Genomic DNA, 21,570 nt, shown 5'->3' with positions numbered 1-21,570 from the left:
CTCGTCACCCTTGCCGTTAGTTTAGCTGCTGTGGAAGACGCTCGCCGGCAGCAGTTACCGTGCTGGTGCTGCCCGGTGACGACCTTGTTTCCATCGTTCCTTCTACATCTGTTAATTGGCGTTTTACTCTAAGGAGGGACTGTTGCTTCTCCGCAATTTATTTATTCAATTATTTATATCAGTATGGACTCCTAGATACTTATTTTATTATGGGTTTTAATCCATCATATCAATGTTTATTTTGTTGCTGAAATACATACATTTGGCCCCTGGGAGTGCCTCTGAATTGGCATCTGTGACCTTTTAACATGCCCTCATCATTTTCTGGCGCCTTAATTCCTGGCACCAAGCTTTTCTAGGCTTATTTTGTCCTTTCCTGCTGCAGCCCCAAACCAGCCATTTCTTCAAGGAGCCCTGGTTCCTTTCGGTGGAGAATGGTTTTAGAATCCAAGATCTGGGTGCTAGGTGTGCTTATTGCTTGCGGGGTATGGTTGCTTCTAGGCTGTTTCAATAGACAGAACCAGAAAATATAAATGTACGTATATACACGCACATCTGTATCTATTTGTCTATTTGTAGGTATAATAAAAACCATGAATTCACACTAATATCTTCAATTCCAGTCCAACAGCACAGAATTTATTCGAGCTTTTCCCCTCTCCTTATTTTTAGCTCCTTTTTCCCATAGTGAGAAAATGGGGAAAAGGCTTATCTACAGTATCTTTACTTATTTGCTCCATCTTAAAATACACACAAATTAGTTTCAGAATTGCTACTTCTCATGCCAGTAAAACACAAATTTACTAACTATAGAATATTTGTTTATACAGCTATCCCTCACTTTTCGAAAGCTCACTTTACACCACTTCACTTTTACAAAAGATCTACATTAGTACCTGTTTTTGCTAACAGAAAGAAATTCAAAGAGGATTTTCAGTTTTATGAAGAAATCTAATTGCTTCTTTACCTTTATGCCATTTTGGTTTATGAAAGCTTTCATAGGAATGCTCTATTTTTGGTAGTGGGGGAAACCTGTAGTTGTTTTTGTCTTTATTTTTCCAAAGTTTATTGTTTAGCATTCCCAGGTTATTTGTTAGATATATGTACTGTGAACATTTTTCCTAGTCTTGCTTACCTTGCTTAAGTTATTTTCTTAATGGTGTCTTGTGATAAGCAAATATTCTTAACTTTGGTGTTGAATTTATCATTTTTTTCTATGGTTAGTGATTTCTGTGTCCTGTCCAAAAGGTCTCCCCTAGTCCTGAGGTTGTGTCTTCTTGAGGCTTGAGGGCCTGGTTTCTATGTTTAAGTCTGTGATCCATCTCAAGTTACTTTCTGTGTATGGAGCACCTTGAGTTTTAGAAGAATGGTTTAGTTTTGCTGGTTTTGAGTGTTTTATAAATAGAATAATCCAGTATTCGTGTCCTGAGTCTGGGTCTTCTCATCCAGCATCCTTTAGGAGTTAAAGGCTATAAGTTCTTTCATTTTCGTTGTTGTATATAGTATTTTGCTGTATGGATGTACCTTGGTTTTTCTGTTCCGCTGTTGATTGGCATTTGCTATGAACATTCTCATACAAGTCTCTTGGTGTCTGTGTGAGCACATTTCTATGGGGCCGTGATTAGGTATTTAATATCTGAGTCAGTATTTAGATATACGTTCAACTTGTGTATGTTGAGCTGTGTTTTAAAACAGTTGTTCAGTTTATATTTTCAGTGGTGGCATATGAGTGTTTTCCTTGTTCCATAACATCTGTGATTGGTGTTGACATTTGTTTTCTATTTTAACAGTTTTGGTGGGTGCGGAGTGGAGTGTATTTTAGCGGAGTGCAAGCTTAGTCAAACATTCCAAAAACCTCAGTGTGATACACTTAAGAGACTAAAGGAGAAAAGTCATATGGTCCTCTCAGTTGATTTAGAAAAAGTGTGTTCTGCGAGAGAATGACCTGTAATTCTCCTCTCTTGTCAGGTTTTTGTGTTGAGGTTATGTTGGCCTCACGTGATGAGCTGAGAGGGTCCTTTGCTCTGTGGATGAGCTGGTGTAAGATGGTGGAGCTCTTGGGGACTGAAGCTTTCTTTGTGGAAAGACCTTTAATTGCAGAGTCAACTTACTGAACAGTTACCAGACTATTCAGTTGTGTTTTTTCTCAGAATGTGTCCTTCTAATCTTCCAGTTTTGGGTATGAAGTTATTTGTAGGAATGTTCTTCTGTGGCGTCAGTGTTGATTTTCTTTGTCCTTAGATATGTTTTTTGTTTGTTTGTTTGTTTTGGCCACACCCTGTGGCATGCGAGTCTAGTTCCCCAGCCAGGGATGGAATCCGCACCCCCTGCAGTGGAAGCTCGGAGTCCTAACCACTGGACCATCAGGGAAGTCTCTGAATTGTCACGTTGAAAGCAGGCTACTGAGATGGCCTCTCCAGTCACTTAGAAAACTGGAGGGTGGATGAGTTCACTGTTCCTCGTCCTTCTAGGTGGTTCCCTCATTCTTCTGTTTCCTCATTATTTAAGGTGGTGTTGGCCTGGTTGGGAATAATTGAGTGTGACAAAACAATCCTTAGGATGATGAAATAACATCATGATATGGGAGAAGCAAGGTTGCTCAGATCCGTTTTGTGTCTTAGATAAATGCAGGGGTCTGGTAGTAATTGCAAGGTAAAATGTTTTACTCTAGAAAAAAAAAAGTAAATTTTATCATTGTTCTTTGGAAGACCTGTAAGAAGGAATAAAATTATGCCAGTCCTCTCAAGCAGTTATAACTGACCAGAAAAGAAACGTGATGAGTGCAGTTAGGTTCAGCAGATGCTAATGCTCACCCTGACAGCGGCAGAGTGATGTGTGGTCGGGGCTGGAGGTGCAGGTGGACGTGGGGGTGGAAGCCGCCCGCGAGTCGCCAAGTCGTGCATACCGAGCCTTCCTGCAGATAAAAGCCCCAATTCTTGTAAATTTATGGGTCAAAACTACTGGGGGAAAATTCATTGGAAAGCTTTAAACTCAATTTTGAGGTGATTTACAAAAAGAAACTAAAAATACTATTCTGCAAATTATTAAGGAAAAGATTTATCTAAAGGAAAATCTTGAAGATGAAATATTTGAATTTATATAAAATTAAGAGTTTAGAAAATATGTGTTGAGCAACTAAAGTTTAGTGAATTGTGTTAAATACGTGGTGAAATAACTTAAGCACGCGGTGAAATAACTTAAGCAGAATACGTTAAAAATCAGGCAGCAACGTCATTAGGGAAGCAAGTTATATGAAAAATGTTTAGAGCTTGAGATTTGTGTAGAAGGAGAGTGCAGATGGAACTGGCGGGCCTGGAGGCGGGTGGGGCCGAGGGGGCGGGCTACCCCTCGAGCTGCTGTGGATGCTCCTGTCCCTTCCCCTCCAGCTGCAGGAGCCCGGTGGAGCAGGGACGCCGCAGAAGCTGGAAGGCGACGGTCCGGAGCAGCCTGGGGTAATGACGAAGGTATGCCTCTCCTGGGTTCTCGGTTAAGGTGTGTCCCCGTTGGGGATGCCTCCCCGTGCTGTGGGGCCGGAGCCAGCTGAGGAAGCTGGAGGCGTTCTTCCTGTGACCTTTGATCTTGGTGGTGGGCGTGGAAGGGAGAGTCGCCCTTCCTTCACTGAGGGTCCTGTGGGGTCAGCGTGCCTCCTGGGCCTGGCCCTCGATGCCCATGCCCATGTGGGCAGCCCCGCATGCGAGACACACTGGGGGACGGGCTTGCCGGCTGGGTGCTGGTCTTACCGTCCCAGTTCCTACCACAGTGCTTGGTGTGACTCCATAAGTGTTGAATTGATTACTTTTCTTTAATCCATTCAGTTTTTTTTTTTTTTTTTTTTTTTTTTAGCGGTACGCGGGCCTCTCACTGCTGCGGCCTCTCCTGTTGCGGAGCACAGGCTCCGGACGCGCAGGCTCAGCGGCCATGGCTCACGGGCCCAGCCGCTCCGCGGCATGTGGGATCTGCCCGGACCGGGGCACGAACCTGTGTCCCCTGCATCGGCAGGCGGACTCTCAACCACTGCGCCACCAGGGGAGCCCTCCATTCAGTTTTTGTTAGCATTTGGGAGAAAATTTATTAGATGTTGACCAATTTCGAAGTGTTATATTGAAAGTCCTGTATTTTATCTTATTTTTAAATTAAAGTATAGTTGATTTACAACATTGTATTAGTTTCAGATGTACAGCATAGTGATTCAGTAGTTCTGTAGATTATACTCCCTTAGAAGTTAACACGAAATAATGGCTATAATTGAGAGTCTGTATTTTAGACATTCGATTCTAGCTGGACTCAGCGCACACTACTTTTGGCAGTGAGCAAGTTTGGTTCTTAGTCTGCATTATTGCAGGAGAAATGTAGCTCAGAGGGAGGGCCTGGCAGGGCCTGGAGAAATGGTCTCTAGTGGGGTCTGTAAAACCCAGCCTTAAATACACATTTCATACTTGTTTTAAACTGCGACTTGTAGCATCTTTGTGGAAAAGTACACAAAACTTAGATATAGCCCAACAGATGAGTACACCGTGAACAGCACGTGGTCTCTACAGTTCAGGGGCAGGGCGGTGCTGGACCCTGCTCCCTGCTGCCCACCCTGAAGTGAGCACCCTCCTGGCTTCTGTGCCGATTCTGACTTAGAGCTTTGTGTGAATGGATCAGACATGGTTCTGGTCTTCTCTCTCCTTTACCTTCAGCATCTTTGCATCCTTATTTGAGATGTGTGTCTGGTGAGCAGCATAGGGTTGATTTTTAACTGACTCTCACAATTACTGGGCAGTGAATTCCCTTATATCTAATGTCATCACTGACGTGCTTGTACTTACATCAGACGTTTAATTTGGGCTTTCTATTTGTCCTGCCTGTTTTGTTTCTTTCTTTTCTCCTTTTTTGCCTTCTTTGGATTATTTTTTATCAGGGGATTAAAAAAAATTCTCCCTTTGTTCATTTTGAAGTAATAATATACAGTTTCTATTCTTTTCATGCTGAGGCTATTAAATACAGCGTACATACTTAAATTATCCAAGTCTAAATTTAATCAACACCTTCACTCTCCTCTTGCATAGTTAATTACTGAGACTCCATTTATACTTCCCTCAACCTCCATTTTTTGTCACAGTCTTTTTCTTAATCGTAAAGCACTCATAAATTTTACCATCGTAACCATTTTAGGTGCACAGTTCATTGGTGTTTGTACATTCACACTGTTGTGCAACCGTCAGCACCATCCGTCTCCAGAACTCTTCTCATCTTGTCAACCTGAAACCCTGTCCGCTAAGCGACATCCCCCAGCCGCGCCATTCTACCTTCTGTCTCTGTGACTTGGCGATCCTACATGCCTCACGGCAGTGGGGCAGTGCAGTCGTGTAGTTGTCTTTTGGGCCTGGCTTATCTCACTGCACCTGGTGTCCTCCAGGAGCTGGAGCTGGAAGTGCTGCGCCTGAGCTTGAGCGACATGCACACGGCGCGGCTGGAGCTGACGCAGGCGCACCTGCAGCGCGAGAAGGAGGCGGCGCTGGCCGAGCTGCGTGCCGAGCTCGCCGGGCGGCACGCGCAGGAGCGGGCCCTGCTTCAGAGCCGCGCGTGCCGGGAGCTGGAGCTGGTCCGGGAGGAGGCAGGTACGCTCGGCAGCCGGCCCGCGGGTTTCGTCGGAGGCTCCTGGCTTCTGTGCTGTGCTTGGGCCTCTGTGTGCGACCAGGCCTCATGGAGCGCGCCCCCTCCCCCATCCCCCCCTGCTCCCTGTGCCAGGTGGCAGCTCAGGTGCCTCTCAATCTGACGATGCGCTGGCCTCAAGGTGAACTTATACGATTTCATTTTAATGTTTCTTGGTATATCTTTTGTTAGTACTTTTTTTTTTTTTTTTTTTTTTTTTTTTTTGCGGTATGCGGGCCTCTCACCTTTGCGGCCTCTCCCGTTGCGGAGCACAGGCTCCGGACGCGCAGGCTCAGCGGCCATGGCTCACGGGCCCAGCCGCTCCGCGGCATGTGGGATCCTCCCGGACCGGGGCACGAACCCGCGTCCCCTGCATCGGCAGGCGGACTCTCAACCACTGCGCCACCAGGGAAGCCCTTGTTAGTACTTTTTGTAAAAATCATACATAGTAGTTTTATTGAGCTGTAATTCATGTACCACATGATTCACCCACTTAAAGTGTTTAAAAGCAGCACTTTGGTGGCTTTTCGTGTTTTCACTCTTGGAACGTTCTTCGCCCGGAGAAGAGACCCTGGCCCGTTTCCCTGTGATCTGCCCCGGTTGCAGAGTCTCCCTCTCCTGGGGGCCCACCCACCTGGAGGAGCAGCCTTGTCGGTCCTTTGATGCCTTGCCTGTTTCTTCACCTAGATTCAGGCAAACACAAGGAGATAGTTCCACGTCCTCCCCTGCTTTTGTTAAACTTTAAAAATATGCAATATGCCTTCCTTAGTTAGGCCTGTTCGATGCTGTTTCCTCCATGTGCACCCCTGGGAACAGTCCCCCGAGAGGCCCACCCTGCCGTCCGTCCGGTCCTTGAAGCTCTGCTGCGGGTGGGGCCCCTGTGGACCCGGTGGGACCTGCCCTCGGAGGGTGGCTTCTGGGCCTTTGCGTGATTTCTGGAGTTGCTCAGGCCGCCCTCCCTGCGCCCAGGGATTGCTGGTTGTCGCCTGGTGCTACTTCTCCCCAGATCCACGCTTGGCCGTGCCCACTGGTCCAGCCTCCTTTGCCTAGCACCTCCTTTCTTGTGTTTCTTCTCTCAAGCGGGGAGCTGTTGGGACCTAGAACGTCTTTACCTCTCTCCGTTTACTTGTGGTCTAGCACCCAGCCTGGAAGCTGGCTCAGCGGGATCCTGGACTACGGGGCCCTGGGTGCACAGTGGCCCGTTGTGGAGTGAACGGGCCGAGGTCCCCATAAGCAGAAGGATGACGCAGGCTCAGTGCTCAGTGATCTGTGCAGCCCCAGAGTTGGCCTCGCCCGGTCCTCCTGGACTGTCGCTTGGCTGGATGTCTCCCGTCCTTTGTCAGGCATGAGCGTGATTTGCTAATTAACCCAGACATCATCACCTGCTTGTTTCTCACAGACGTGTCCTGTCCTGTTAATGTCGGCAAGTGTTTGGTGGAGCGGCCAGAGGTGCCGGGAGCCTTCTCGTCTCCTGGGGGATCAGACTGTGGAAAAGTCTGAGCTGCGGTGATCTGAGCGACTTTTTATGTTTCTCTTGCAGCTGAGCTGAAGGAGAAGCTACAATCAGAAATGGAGAAAAATGCCCAGATGATAGAGGTACACAGGATAAGAAAATTCATTCCGTGTACGCGGTATTCCCCTCATCCCCACCCGGGACCCCTCCCCTTGATTCTAACAAAATGCAGTCAGAGCTGGAGTCGCGGGGGTGAAGCTTTCTCTGCACAACGTGAATTCATCACAGCAGCTGGTTGTGGGCTTTCGTGTTGCTTGGTGTGATGGGAGTCTCTTTCTTCCCATCTGGCTTCTGAGCAGCCCTGTGGCATGGCCCTGGCTGTGCTTGGGACACAGACCTCAGTCCTCATGGACAGGGGGCGTGGACGCCTCGGAGGTGGTGATCAGGTGACGTGTATGGGCCTCGGGGAACCACGGAGGGTGGGGGGGTGGGACGAGCGTGACTCTTGCGACCCATCCCTTTCTCAAGGCTACGCTTGTAGAAGGGCCGTTGGCGCTGGTGATGGCCGAGGAAGTGTGTAGTGTTAAGGGATGTGTGACGTCAGGCCGAGGGGACCGGTGTGCCCTGGCCACTCTGGATAGGCGGTGGGTGGAGGATGGCCTCGTGCCCCAGCCCCCGCCCTCTGAGCTGGAGAGAGGGGACTCGTTTCTTAGGGCGCCTGGGACAGAGCCTGACCCCGTCAGAGCTCGACGGTGTCGCTGTAGTGCCTGGGTCTTGCGTGGGGGATGGATGCCTGTCTTGCCAGCCGAGTTCCTGTGCTTTTGCTCAGCGACCAGTTCTGTTTCTGACAGGTGGTCCTCGTTCTCGTGTCCTGGGCTGTTTGTCTGCAGATGCTGCTGTTCCTGTCTGACTGGACATCCCGAGCTGTGTCCTGTACTTGCAGTCTGGTCTGGGTGGGGGTGACGGTTTTCAAATGCGCAGTTGAAATTTTTTTACCGCAGTAATAAACTGTTGGCCATCATCTACTTTTTCCTTATTTAAATTAGACCCTGAAGCAAGACTGGGAATCCGAGAGAGACTTGTGCTTAGAAAACCTACGCCAAGAATTATCGGAAAGGCATCGGTCAGAACTGGAGAATTTACAAAACCAGTTTAAGAAAGAATTGGCAGAACAGAAGGCTGAGTTGGAGAAGGTTTTTCAAGACAAAAATCAGGCTGAATGTGAGTCTCTAATTAAAATGAGCAAGTTTGGAAGGGGACTGAGTTTTCCTGTGTCATCCCAGAAAAAATGCCATGTGACTGGCTGGCAGGAGAGTCAGCCTTGGGGTCCCTCCTCGTTGGTCACAGGCATCTCAGGTTCCCTAAACCTTCCGAAACCTTCATTTCAGAGAAATCTTCTGCATGTTCTTCTACTAAATTGCTACCGAAAAAGTAGTTCGTGATTGTTCCCTTTCTGTTACACGGTGGGGCCCACCGGTCAGTAGATGCTGTCTGCTGGCCTGTGTCTTCCCCTCTCTTCCTCCCCGAAGAGAGCAGGATCCTGAGAATGGGGTCTGGAAGAGCCTGGGGGACCCGCTGTGCCTGCAGCCGCCCCTGCTGAGGAGGAGGACGCTGTGCCGTCACAAACTAAGTGAGGCCCGTGCCCGTCTCCAGTTTCCCTTCAGACTCAGGAGGCTCAGCACGAGGCGGCCCTGAGCAAGTTACGCGCGGACCTGCAGCTGGAACACTGCCAGTACGTGGAAGACCTGGAGCTGAAATTCAGAGAAAAGGAAAAGGAAAAGCAGCTTGAGGTAGAGGCATTGTACGGGGGTGCTGGGGGAGATCTCTGATTGGGGTCCTCTCACGCTCTATTATTGCCTAAAACTTAAGCCCTAACATGCGTATGTTTATGTTTATTTCTAAATCGAGGTATAGTTGATTTACGATATTATGTAAGTTTTAGATGGACAACATAGTGATTCACAATTTTTAAAGATTGTACTTCATTATAAAATATTGGCTATATTCTCTGTGCCCTACAGTGTATTCTTGTAGCTTATTTTGTACACAGTAGTTTGTACCTCTTAATTTCCTACCCCTAGCTTGCCTCTCCCCATCCCTCTCCCCAGTGGTAACCACTAGTTTGTTGTTTATGACTGTGAGTCTTTTTCTGTTTTGTATATACATTCATTTGTTCTGTTTCTCAGATTCCACGTATAAGTGATATCATACAGTATTTGTCTTTCTCTGACTTATTTCACTTAGCGTGATAATCTCCAGGTCTATCCATGTTGCTGCAGATGGCAGCAATCCTTTTTTATGGCTGAGTCGTATTCCATTGTATATATACACCACATCTTCTTTATCCATTCATCTGCCAGTGGATGCTTAGGTTGCTTCCTGTCTTGGCAATTGTAAATAGTGCTGCTGTGAGCATTGGGTGCATGTATCTTTGTGAATTAGTGTTTTCGTTTTTTCAGATATATACCCAGGAGTGGGGTTGCTGGGTCATATGGTAGTTGTATTTTTAGTTTTTGAGGGACCTCCATACTTTAAGCCCTCCTTTAAAGAGACTCTCAGTATTTGGTGGAGCTGGTAGATAGCCATGTCAGGATATAGAGTCTGTGACTTTGACTTAATGATGGTGTTCAGTCCTACACCTGGAGAATTCGTGCCGTTGACAAGTGCCCCTGGGACATCTACAGGCTCTGGCCATTAGGGGTGCAAGGGTACATGCTCTGACCTTGACTCAATGAACAAGAAGTTAGCAAGAAACATTTCTGTGGCTCACGTATTCAGAACTCTTTTCCATTGGAACTTTACATACCAAAATATGGGTGATGTGGCCAGATCTCACTCAGGGACCTGAAGGGCCTTTATCACCAAGACCAAGAGCCAAGCAATGCCCCAAGCATTGGTTCAAGGAATTAGCAAGGAAATAACTAGAAGACGGAGTTAGCCGAGGCCCATGTGTGGGTTTGCAGGGCGGAGAGTCGTGGAGCCGCGGAGGAGCCGTGTCTGGCCCTGCGACTCTCTCACCGGCTCCTCCCTGCTCTCCTCCAGACAGAGGCCAGCTTGGCCGGGCAGGACCAGGGCCAGGCGGGGCCCTGCGGGCTGTCCCCCATCCAGGGAGAGAGGCGGCCTGAGGTCACCTTCTGCCCTGTGCCCTGGGTGAGGAGAGGCCCGTTCCACAAGGCAGCACTGCTCATGCTCCCCCGGGAGCGCTTGGCCCTGTGCTCGTGACTTGGGGTGCTGGGTGGCCACCCTGACCCAGGCCCCGGGAGGGCAGGTGGAGCCGCTCTCAGCTCTGGCAGTGCAGGGCCAGCTGACACTCAGCACACGCTTGGTGTGCAAGCTCTGTTCATCCCTGAAAGAGTTGCTTCCCAGGAAGGTTGACCAGGGAACGCGGAGAAAACCACGCAGGCCACACGAGGGTGAGGGAGCCCGTGGTCATAGATGGAGGGGGCCCATCCACCCTCCCTGACAAAGTAGGGGACAGGTCTCTGCTGGGAACGAGGCCAAGGCCTGGGAGGTGTCCACATGAGAGGCCGCGCTGGCCGCGGCTTCCTCTGGTCCGCTCTCGGGGCTGCCTGGAGGTGGGTGGGCTTGAGCCGAGACTGCGTGTGTTCACCTGGTGCCCATCGGCTGCTGCACGGGTATCACCGGCACTGCCTTGGGCCCGGGGCTTGGTCGGGCTCCCACACCATCGCCTTCTCTTCCAGTTGGAGGACCTGCACGCCTCGTACACAGAGCTGCAGGCCCAGTCACAGGAGGAGATCCGGCGCCTGGGGGCCCAGCTGGAGTCTGCGAGGTCCAGCGGGCAGGAGCCGAGCGGTAAGGGGCCTCGTGTTCAGATCCAGGTTCCCGGCAGCTGGAGCTGGGCTCTCGCTGCTGAAGCCCCGAACTGGGGCCTAACGGCTTTCAGGCCCAAGAAAGTGGCTTAGCAAACTCCTGTGAATCTTGAGGTCTGTGGCCTCACGGTGCACACCTGCTGGTGGCAGCCTCAGCTTCCTCGTAGGCGCGTTGGTGAGCGATGCCTCTCGCAGCCTGTGTCCTCACGTGGACACGCACCGTTCACGTGTGAGACTGGGCTCACGGTGGGGCTTGGCTGAGCGCCGTCGAGACGCAGTTCCCAGTGGGCATTCGGGTCATGGGTGTACACCGCCTCCGGGGTCCCGTGAGCTCACCTGCGTCAGGTGTTGTCAGGCTTCTGGGGCCCTGAGCTCTGGTTTGGGAGGGTGACGCCAAGTTTACTGAGGGCAGCTCACCTGGGTCTCCCCCTCACAAGACCCCAAGTCAGAGGGGTCTCTGCTCGCTGGTGGCACCTTCAGAGGGAGGAGGTCACGAGACACGGGGCAGAGAGACGTGGGGTTGTCTGCTGCTCTCCAGACTGGCCTGAAACTGTAGGGTCTGCCTTTGTGCCTACGTGTTACTGAGGAGCAAAGAACAGAGTTAAGGGAAGGGACCCGCAGGAACACCTGACGGTCTGGGTCGGGGGATAGGCCTCCCGTCCCCATCCCGGCCAGGCTCCGGGCAGCCGCAGGCGGAGCTGGCGGACTGACCTGAGCGGGGGCTTCAGGCACGCTCTCACACACGGGTTTCAGCTTGTGCGCCTTCCACTGCACCCTCCCCCGTGCGTTTAAGGACCCTCACGGGGAGCGTTGATTTGGGATAGTGACCTGTTTCCATCCCTGTTATTTAAAAGCTAAGAACTAGCTCTGGTGGACTAGCTGGCAGCACCCCCTTGATCAGCACCGTGATGCCGACAGTTCTCTTACCGTCTGCAGTACTGTTCTGTGGCTGTTAACAAAACACCACCAACTCAGCAGCCTGAAACCACCCAGGGTCACCCGCAGCCAAAGTCCAGACGTTGGGCTGGGCCTTGGCCTGGCTCCCTCGGTCGGCAGGGTCCCGTCCCTGTGCTTGTAGGACCGAGGTCCCGTTTCCTTGCTGGCTGTCGGCCCAGGGGCTGCCCACGTTCCTCGCCACGCGGCCCTCTCGTCTTCAGGGCCCCCGCAACACGTGGAGCGCTTCTCACACTTCCAATCCGCCTGACTTCTGGGCCAGCCTGAGAAAGCTCTCTGCCCTCAGGGCTCTGGGGTTTACTGAGGCCGCCTGGCTGGTCCCCCTGTGCGAGGCCCCCTGTGCCACGTAGCATAAGCCCTGGAGGGTCCCATGTCCATTCACGGGTTCTGGGATGGGGGGACCTTTTACAGTTCTGCCCCCAGCACCACACTACAGGCTCTTAACTACCTTCTGATTTCCCCTGAGTGTTTCATTTTGAGATAATGGTTTACTTTCATCCTGTAAAGAGTTACCCAAGCAGCTCCTGGCCCGAGCGTCTCACGTGGAGGGGCTGGAACACCTGACGTGGGACTTAGAGCAGCAGCAGCAGCAGCAGGAGAGAACCAGGCATGAGTCTGAACTGGAACAGCTGAGAATCTCTTCTGAAGAGAAGTTGAGGGAGGCTGAGAGGGGCCACCAGGAGGACCCGACCCTGTTACACCAGCGGCTGCAGGCCGGGAAGGACAGCTCCCCGCCGGAGGCTGTGGGAATCAGGTAAAGCAGCGCAGGAGAACACGTTTATGTTTGGGTCTCGACAAGATGACATTAAAGCTGGGCGCTGGTCTGACCCGCACGCAGGCTGCGGACGGCGCCGTGCTGCCGGGGTGGGTGGGCACCAGCCCCGCTTCACCACCCTCCCGGCGGTCATCCTGTCCTCGGCACAGAAGCGGGATCCCAGGGACAGCGGAGTTCAGTGGAGGGGCACCTGTATCAGGTTGTTACAGCACAGTTTCTCAATTCATCCAGTGCCTGTTCAGAAGAGACGTCTGAAGGAGAAGGAAGAGACCGTCTTGATGAACTTGGCCTTCAGCTGGAGCAGCACGAGGTGATGGGACACCTTTGTTTTGCTTTGAGGTCTGGCTGACACAGGACATTATGACATGATGATTGGATGCCCGGGTGTGCTGGGAAGGGTCAGTCTGGTTAACGTCCACCACCACACAGAGGTAGAGTTTTTCCCTTGTGCTGAGAACTTTTAAGATCCACTCTCTTAGCAGCCTATAGTTACACAATACAGCATTGTTAACTGTAGTCCTGTGCTCTACATGACAGCCCAGGACTTTTTATCCTCAAACTAGAAGTGTGCATCTTTTGACCCCTTCATCCATTTTGCCCACAGCCCCTCTCCCACCTCTGGCAACCACCAGTCTGTTCTCCATGAGGTGGGTTTTTTAGATTCCACATAGAAGTGAGATCAGACAGTATTTGTCTTTCTCAGTCTGACTTATTTCACTTAGCATGACACCCTCAAGGTCCATCCATGTTGTCACAAATAGCAAAATTTCCTTCTTTTTTATGGCTCAGTACTGTTTCCGTTGTGTGTATGTATGTACGTAGGTATGTGCCACGTTTTCTTTATCCATTCATCTGTTGGTAGACATTTAGGTTGCTTCCACATCTTGACTGTTGTAAATAGGGTCTGCTATGAACATTGGGGTGCGTGTGTCTTTTCCAATTAGTGTTTTTGTTTTCTTCGGTTAAATACCCAGGAGTGGAATTGCTGGATCATATGGTAGTTCTTTTTTTTTTTAACATCTTTATTGGAGTATAATTGCTTTACAATGCTGTGTTACTTTCTGCTGTGTAGCAAAGTGAATCAGCTATATGTATATATATATCCCATATCTCCTCCCTCTTGCGTCTCCCTCCCACCCTCCCTATCCCACCCCTCTAGGTGGTCACAAAGCACCGAGCTGATCTCCCTGTGCTATGCGGCTGCTTCCCATTAGCTATTTTACGTCTGGTAGTGTATAGATGTCCATGCCACTCTCTCACTTTGTCCCAGCTTCCCCTTCCCCTTCTCCATGTCCTCAAGTCCATTCTCTACGTCTGCGTCTTTATTCCTGTCCTGCCCCTAGGTTCTTCAGAAGCATTTTTTTTTATTCCATATGTATGTGTTAGCATATAGTGTTTGTTTTTCTGACTTCACTCTGTATGACAGTCTCTAGGTCCATCCACCTCTCTGCAAATAACTCAATTTCGTTTCTTTTTATAGCTGAGTAATATTCCATTGTATATATGTGCCACATCTTCTTTATCCATTCGTCTGTCGATGGACACTTAGGTTGCTTCCACATCCTGGCTATTGTAAATAGTGCTGCAGTGCACATTGTGGTACATGACTCTTCGAATTATGGTTTTCTCAGAGTATATGCCCAGTAGTGGGATTGCTAGGTCATATGGTAGTTCTATTTTTAGCTTAAGGAACCTCCATATTGTTCTCCATAGTGGCTCTATCAGTTTACATTCCCAACAACTGTGCAAGAGGGTTCCCTTCTCTCCACACCCTCTCCAGCATTTTTTGATGATGTTCTATTTTTAGTTTTTTGAGGAACCTCCATACTGTTTTCCACAGCGGCTGCACCAGTTTCCTTTCCCACCGACAGTGCACGAGGGCTGCCTTTTCTCCACATCCTCACCAACACTTGTTGTTTCTTGTCCTTTTGATGATAGCCATTCCAACGGGTGTGAGGTGATATCTCATTGTGGTTTTGACTTGCATTTCTCTGAGGATTAGTGATGTTAAGCACCTTTTCATGTGCCTGTTGGCCATCTATGTGTCTTCTTTGGAAAAGTATCTGTTCCGATCTTCTGCCTGTTTTTTATTTAATCAGGTGGGTTTTTTTTTTTTTTTTCTGTTGAGGTATATGAGCATCTCCATAAACATTGAGAAAGGTTGTGTTTCATTAATCATTAGTTGGGAACTGGACTGTCTTTATGTTATCAAATCTGAATTTCCATCCTTTTCACAAAAGCTTCCTTCTGTGACACTGACAAGCAGAGGGAGGCTTGCTTTTGTGTCTCTGGTGACTCCACAGGCTGCGTTGTGTCTGCTTGTTTAAAACAACAACCCGAGGTTCAGGGCACGACTTGGAGGCGGGTGGCTGGCAGGTCGGGTCCCGCCTGCGTCATGCGTGTTGATGACCGGAGAGTGAAGCGCTGGGGTGAGTGCGTGCTGGGCATCTTTTTACTGGCCTTTACGTTCCTCGTCGTTGAACGGCCCCCATGCCGTTTGTTTCTGGCATCTCTAGCCTTTGTGGGCAGCGGTGTTCACACGGCTCTCTGTGACAGTGGAAGCCTTCTGCGCCTGTTCTGATGCGGAGCTCCGCGGGGCCGGTGGCTCCCCTGTCCTCCTGCCCCCGGCACTGGCGGTGGAGGTGCCGTGCTGTCGGCATGGCTGGGCCCCCGACCGCGCTCCGGGGAGTCCTGAGGTGGCAGCTTGTGTCCATTTTTCACACCAGGAACAGGCAGGGCCTTGACTCTGTCTCCACTTCTGGGAAGTCTTCAGCGTGTTCGGACAGCCGTTCCTCCATGTGGTTTGTTCTCTCTCTGATACTCCTGCGGGCTTCATGCTGCACCTCCAGGCTGGAACCACCGGCTTCCTTCAATTCTCATTTCTCTTTTTATGTTGCTTTAGGCTTTTTTTTTTGCGGGGTGGGAGATTTTTTTCTCCCCTCTCCTCTAATTCTGCAGTTGGCTATCTTGTTTCCATTGTCATTGTTAATTTCTGGGGCGTTGCCTTCTTGTTCTGCCTTCTTGTTCTGTGTTCTTTCCTGTGTCTTCTGCTCAGCGTCAGGGACGGGGTATCTTTGGTCTCCTCCCTGAAGGCGGCCGTTGGTGTTAAGAGGCCTCTTGAGGCTCTGTGTAGTTCCTGCCGCGTCTCCATGCGTCTTCGTCTCTGTGCTGTGTGGGGCGTCTGTGGTCTGTGCATCGGTTGGTGACCTGAGGCACCTTGTGGTCTTGGGGGGCTGTCTGACCAGGCAGACTCCACCTGGGGGCTGGGGGGCGGCCTCCCCTCCGGGGGCCATTGGTCTCTACCAGCCCCCTGCTAGGTCCCTGAGGAGAGGGGCACAGCGGGGTCCCCACGCCAGTCTCCCTGGTCCACAGCCCCTGGGGGTCGTGCCGTCACCTCTGTGCTCCCTGTACCCGCTTCCCAGCCTCCCGGGTGTCTGGGCAGCTCTCAGGCGGCTCCCTGTTCAACCCCTGTGAGCATCCATGATTCCCATCTTCCAGCAATTGGTCATCTTTGGCTTACTGATTACCTCTTTCACTGTTTCTTCTCCTCATAGGTTTAGGAATTATGTCTCCTATCATCTGAGGGAATATAAAAACGATAGAGTACACGTGTGTTTAAGCAAAAGTCCCGGGTGTGGGCGCGTGTGTGGCAGCGCATGGCATGCGCAGTGTGTGCGCGTGGGTGGTGTATATTTGGCGTGTTGACGCGCCATGTTGACTGAGGGTGACTGGTGGAGCTCCCCCAGCTGGGTTTGGGAACCCCCATGCCCCTCTGGTCGGTGCCGAACCCTGGCCGGTGTCTCTCTGGCTGCAACTGTTTGGTTGTCCCTGAGGCTGAATGTCTTTTGACTTGTTTGGTCGTTGCGGCCATGTTTCTGCCCTTTCCTCAGAGGCCGGGAGCCCCTTGCTCTCGGCTCCCCGTCCCCAGTCTCCAGGCACAGCAGGATTTCCCTGTATTTTATCTTTGCTTTTGTCGTCTGGAACTGGCTGTTGCCTGGTGGAGGGTGAGACTCTGGCCCGTTTTCTTTCCTGGGATGGTGAGTTGCTCTCGTCCGACTTGCTGGGAAGCCTGACCCTTGTGAGCCGAGTTGTGTCGGGGGTGCTCGAGTCCACCCGTCAGTCAAGTCGTTTTCTCCTGTGACCGTATGAGGACTCCAGTCTGGATTTAAAAGATAACTCGAGCTTATTGAGAGCTGGACATTTAGGCTGCCGTGGCCTCTCTGTGATTTTGAGGAAGATGGGGTGACTGGTTGCACATTGAGGGAACAGGAAACGTTGACACTGCCTCGAGCCCCTCGGACCCTGCACTCCAGAGCGTCGTCCTCGGGGGGCAGGCGCTCCAGAGCATCGTCCTCGGGGGGCAGGCCCAGCACCCGGCTCTCGATGGGAAATGCAGGGCAGGGAGTGAGGAGAAACCTGGGAGCCGCAGGTGGAGCAGGGCGCCTTCCACCAAGGCCCTGGCCGTGTGGCTGGTCCCGGAGGCCTGGCCTGGGGTGCGGAGGGCAAGGGACGGGGGTCCGGTGGGGGACCCAGTGCCCACGGCTCGGCGTCAGTGGAGTAGGCCCGCCTCCCTGCTGGAAGCGAGACGTGGGGCAGCAGGCGGTGTGGCCGTGCGTGGCAAGGCTCCGTGGGAGTTTCTGTGGGGGTGGGTCCCCTGGGGGGTTCCCTGGGAGGCAGGGATTCAGGAACGAGGCTGGGAGAGTCATTAGAAGGTTTTCTCTGTGATTTCCCAAAGGAGCCCCTGGGGTTGCACACACAGCTAGAAGAAAACCACCAGCACCAGCTAGCAGCGGGGAAGTCCTCCCAGGAAGTCCAGCAGGAGGCGGGCCTCGCGGGGACCCAGGTGTTGGAAGGGGAGCAGCATGCGGGGCCTTCGGAAGAGCCCGGCCAAGGTGTGTGCCTTCAGTGCCACTTTGTCGCCTGGAGTCCGGCCTGCAGGGGACGTTCTGGGCGGCGACTGATTCCCATGAGAGCCATCTGCACGTGCTGGCCGTCCACCCTGTGTTGTGGGCACCGCGGGCCCGTCCTCGGGGGTTGAGCAGGCCTGGGCGTGTCAGGAGAGGGCCTGCCCGGTGCCACGGGGACGGAGAAGCTGTGGTCGCCCCTGGGGATGGTCAGGGACCCAGGAGAGCAGACGTAAGGCCGGCACTGGCCACGAGCCCAGGAGAGGGTGGGTCCCGCATAGAGCTGAGGGGGCAAGGCAGAGGGTCCCGCCGTGAGGGCCGGTGGCTCAGGATCCCCGTCGGGGGCCTCGGAGCCGGGCGGGCCTGTGAAGGGGAAGAATGCAGCCCAGAGAGCTGGTCACGGCTGCTGGCATCGTGTCCTCCCTGTTCTCCTTCCTGCGGGAGGGGTGCCCCACGGCCGCTGCTCAGCACGTTCCTGTCAGCTGGTGCCTTGGCCACGCTTGGCTCTTTATCGAGCCTGGGACGGTGATGAGCCCTGGCCAGAGGAGCTCTGGGGGTGCCAGGTCACCCAGTACCCAGGCGGAAGGAGCAACGGTGGGTGTGAGCCGCTCAGGATGGGCCTGCTCATCTGGGCCTCGGGCTCAGTGACCACTTGGCTGAAGATGGGTGTGTCATGTCCACTTCTGACACCAAGCCCACACGAGGAGTTTCAGGATCTTTGTGCGGTTGTCTGAGGCTTCTGAAGGTAGGTGTCTAGTCTGAGTTGCGGGTCAGCCTGACGGTCCTGCCCCCTGGTCCCCTGCAGAGCTCGCCCAGGTGCCCCTCCTGTGTGCACACAGCACGGCCTTGGAGGTGGCAGCCGGAGACTTGGGTCTGGAAACCATGCACAAGGCTCATCTCCTGCTTCTTCTCACGGAGCTCAAGGAAGAAATCGACCTCTTAAAAGTAGAAAATAGAAATTTACACGAGAAATTGCAGCATGAAATCCGCCTAGAAGAGGACTCTGAGCAAGTAAGTTGAAACACCTCACCACTCTGCACTCCCCGCGTCCACTGGGGCCTCGTGTTAACTGGCCGGGGTCAGCGCAAGCCCCCGAGGTCCACCACGCCTTCCACCTGGAGCAGTGTTTGCTTGCTGGGTGCCTTCCTCGGGGTCGGGATGGGATACCACCTGAGCCGGGGGCCGAGTGTGCTCCTTACCGGGGCCTCCAGTGCTCAGGGGAACTGGCCGGGGTCCTCTGAGGGGTGCCAGGGTGGTTGGCGAGGCCACCTTCAGGCCTCATCCACTGTGTCTTCTGTGGTGTCCTGAGCCCCAGGCTCTTCTTGCTGACCGTTGGTCGTGTAGCCGCGGACGCACGCGGTGATGAGACCCCTCCCCTGAATTACTGGCGAGCCTCACCACAGTTCAGAGGAGCGGAGTGGAGGTGACTTTCTCTCGTGTTCCTTCCGAGTGGCCCAGGGTGACCATCTGGAGGTGCTGCTCTCGCCCCTGGTCTTCCCCGCGGAGCCTCCCTGGGGTTCCTCATCCATCAAAGCAGTTGCATAGGAAGCGGTTGTTACCGGCAGGGCGGATCACATGCCGTCCCCACGCTGAGGCGCTGGGGGTGCGGACGGGGGCACAGCAGGCTCAGACAGGTTTGTGGGAGGCCCGCGGCCTCACGGCGGATGCTTGCTCGCCGGCGGTCTGCCTTGGCACATGACCTTCTCAGGCACCGTTCCCTGAGGGACAGACTCTCCTTGAAGGCTTTTGACGTTCAGGGGTATATGTATTTCCTGGACCACCATTTTATCTCCTTACCTAAATTATTAAGAGAGGTGTGTGGAATTCTCTCTCTCTGCCTTCAGTTCTCTCAGTTTTTACTTTTAAGTGTTTTATGGTTCCGTTACTACACATTTATGATTGTTATGTCTTCCTGAGAAGTGTACCCTTTTATCATTAATGAAACGTCCCCTTTCTGTCCTGTAGCTTCTTAGTATTGAAATCTCCCTGCTCTTTGACCTGTGTGGTCATTCCAACCTTCGTTTGCATTTCCTTCGATGGAGCCCGTTGATCTGTCCATTTCACCTTGGACGGCATCTCCTGGGGTTAGTGCCGACCCCACGGGCTAAGGGTCTGGTCCCGGGAGATCGCCCCGCCCCCGCCCCCATCAGAGGCCATTCGCCTCCCCATCTTCTCTGTGCTGGGCCCTTCAGTTCTCCTGGCCTTGGCTGGCCTGCTCTGGAGTCTGCTCGCACGTGTGTGACCAGGGACCAGCCTGGGAGCTGGGCTGGATCCAGTCACCGATTTTGCAGCTCTCCTTCTCTGCCTCTGTCCTAATGGGCTTTCCCCCCTCACCTCCCAGCTCCTCTGGTTCAAACAAGTAAGATTTCTACGTGCACGGCACAAACAGGTCGGTGACCCAGGCCGTTTCCTTATTCTGGGTGTCAGACCACCCCCCCGCCCCACACACCTCCTCCCGCCCCGGGATCTCTTGGATTTTATCCGGAGTCTGCAGTTGTCGTCTCTGCTGAGAGCTGATTCTCAGCCATCACTAAGAGCAGGCCCTAAACTTTAATAACTTGAATAAAGAGTTGAGGTCAATCTCACAAACCTTTTTGGCTTTGTTTTGTTTCTTTTTGATGATGATCAGTAGTCTGTTGACCTTTCTTTCCTTTTTTGAAAATTAGGATATTTGTGTGTGTTCAGCTTTCTGGTTCACCTCCCTTTTCACATGACACCTTTAAGGGTGTTGGTTTCAGTCTCTTGCTCAGGTCCCTTGTAGAGCCTGGAATGTTCATTGTGCAAGTCCAGAGGCTTGGCCTGGCGCTGTTTGCTGCTCTCCTGTGGCTCCGTCCTGGCTGGTGGTGGTTCCTCTCTCTGGGGGGTTGGCCTTCCCTTGACGGGAGGCCCCGTACGTGTCTGATCCCCTGGGCTGGTCTTCATTGCAGAGGAGCTCCCCTTCACGTGTGTGTCCAGACCTACCAGCCCCCGAGGTAACAGTCGGGGCCAGGTGCCGGGATGCGGACACGTCTTACTTAAGCACATAGTCTTAGATTTGTGCATTTTAGGCTCCTTTATTCCCATCAGGATAAGAAACACTGCCATTGCTTTGTTCTGTGCAATATATTATGAAACTAGTGCTTGTATGTTGTGGAACTTCTCTATCTTCAGAGATGGATTTGGGTCGTTGCTGCCAGTGATCTTTTCATTTAATTTCCTCCTTCTGAAATAAAATTGTGCTTTCTGCAGGTGAAATGTACTTCAGTTGAAGCCCACCAGGAAGCACTGAAGAGCGCTAAGGAGAAGCTTGAGCTAATGAGACGAAAACTCGGCGAGAGAGAGGCTGAGGGGAAGGTCACGAGTGAGGACCCGAGGAGAGGGGACGAAGAGAGGCTGACGCAGCTGCTCCTCGAGCTGCAGGAGCAGGCTGAGTCCGAGAAGCTGTCCATGATGCACAGGTTTGAGCTTCGAGAAGCCGAACTGAGGCAGCTGCAGGACCAGCAGGCGGCCCAGATCCTGGACCTGGAGGGGTCGCTGGCGGAGCAGCAGGGCCGCCTGAGGCAGCTGGAGCTGGGGCTCTCGGGGGACGAGTCTCTGCAGTGCAGCCAGTGTGGCCGGGAGCTGGGCGGTGGTCTGGCCCCCATGGACCGGGACCACCTGAAGGAGGACTGTGCCCTCCAGCTGAAGCTGGCCCAGAGCAGGTGGGTGACGTTCCTGTGGCCGCCCGTTCAGTACGGGGCCGCCCGCCTGTCTGGGTGAGGCCGGTCCCCAGGAGGGCACGCGTGGCTCTTGGGGCTGCGGGACCTGCTGCCAGCAGCAGCACCCCCGTCCTTCCTGTGGAGCCCGTGGCCCGTGATCCGCGCTGCCCTGCATGCCTCTGTGACAGTCATTTGTGTTCTTTGCACGGTTTACGGTTTCAGTAGCAGAACTTCAGCCTCATTTATCATAAGGACGTGTGGTTCATTTCTGAAGTTTCTTGTGTATTTTAAACTCAAACAGATTAAAAAAAAAAGTTTTTCTGAACTATGTACGTACTTC

At 52.5% G+C, this 21,570-nt stretch overlaps 1 protein-coding gene across 5 annotated transcripts in view; it reads left to right on the top strand.

Moving 5' to 3' along the window:
• The window catches only part of PCNT (pericentrin), a 105,559-nt gene that overhangs the window by 4,924 nt on the left and 79,065 nt on the right, over positions 1-21,570 (top strand). For 4 of the 5 annotated variants that reach the window (XM_060100301.1, XM_060100303.1, XM_060100302.1 and 1 more), the window contains exons 3-13: positions 3,387-3,464; positions 5,402-5,603; positions 7,178-7,233; positions 8,137-8,311; positions 8,744-8,880; positions 10,792-10,903; positions 12,382-12,628; positions 12,881-12,959; positions 17,385-17,541; positions 18,359-18,564; positions 20,782-21,233. In XM_060100301.1, coding sequence (XP_059956284.1) covers positions 3,387-3,464; positions 5,402-5,603; positions 7,178-7,233; positions 8,137-8,311; positions 8,744-8,880; positions 10,792-10,903; positions 12,382-12,628; positions 12,881-12,959; positions 17,385-17,541; positions 18,359-18,564; positions 20,782-21,233 — 1,901 coding nt within the window. The remainder of the gene's footprint in view (positions 1-3,386; positions 3,465-5,401; positions 5,604-7,177; positions 7,234-8,136; positions 8,312-8,743; positions 8,881-10,791; positions 10,904-12,381; positions 12,629-12,880; positions 12,960-17,384; positions 17,542-18,358; positions 18,565-20,781; positions 21,234-21,570) is intronic. The other variant, XM_060100305.1, reaches the window with a different exon arrangement.

The sequence above is a fragment of the Mesoplodon densirostris genome, chromosome 5 (genome assembly GCF_025265405.1).
Source record: "Mesoplodon densirostris isolate mMesDen1 chromosome 5, mMesDen1 primary haplotype, whole genome shotgun sequence".
Classification (NCBI taxonomy): Eukaryota; Metazoa; Chordata; class Mammalia; order Artiodactyla; family Ziphiidae; genus Mesoplodon; species Mesoplodon densirostris.
This window is presented reverse-complemented; position numbering and strand designations above follow the sequence as displayed.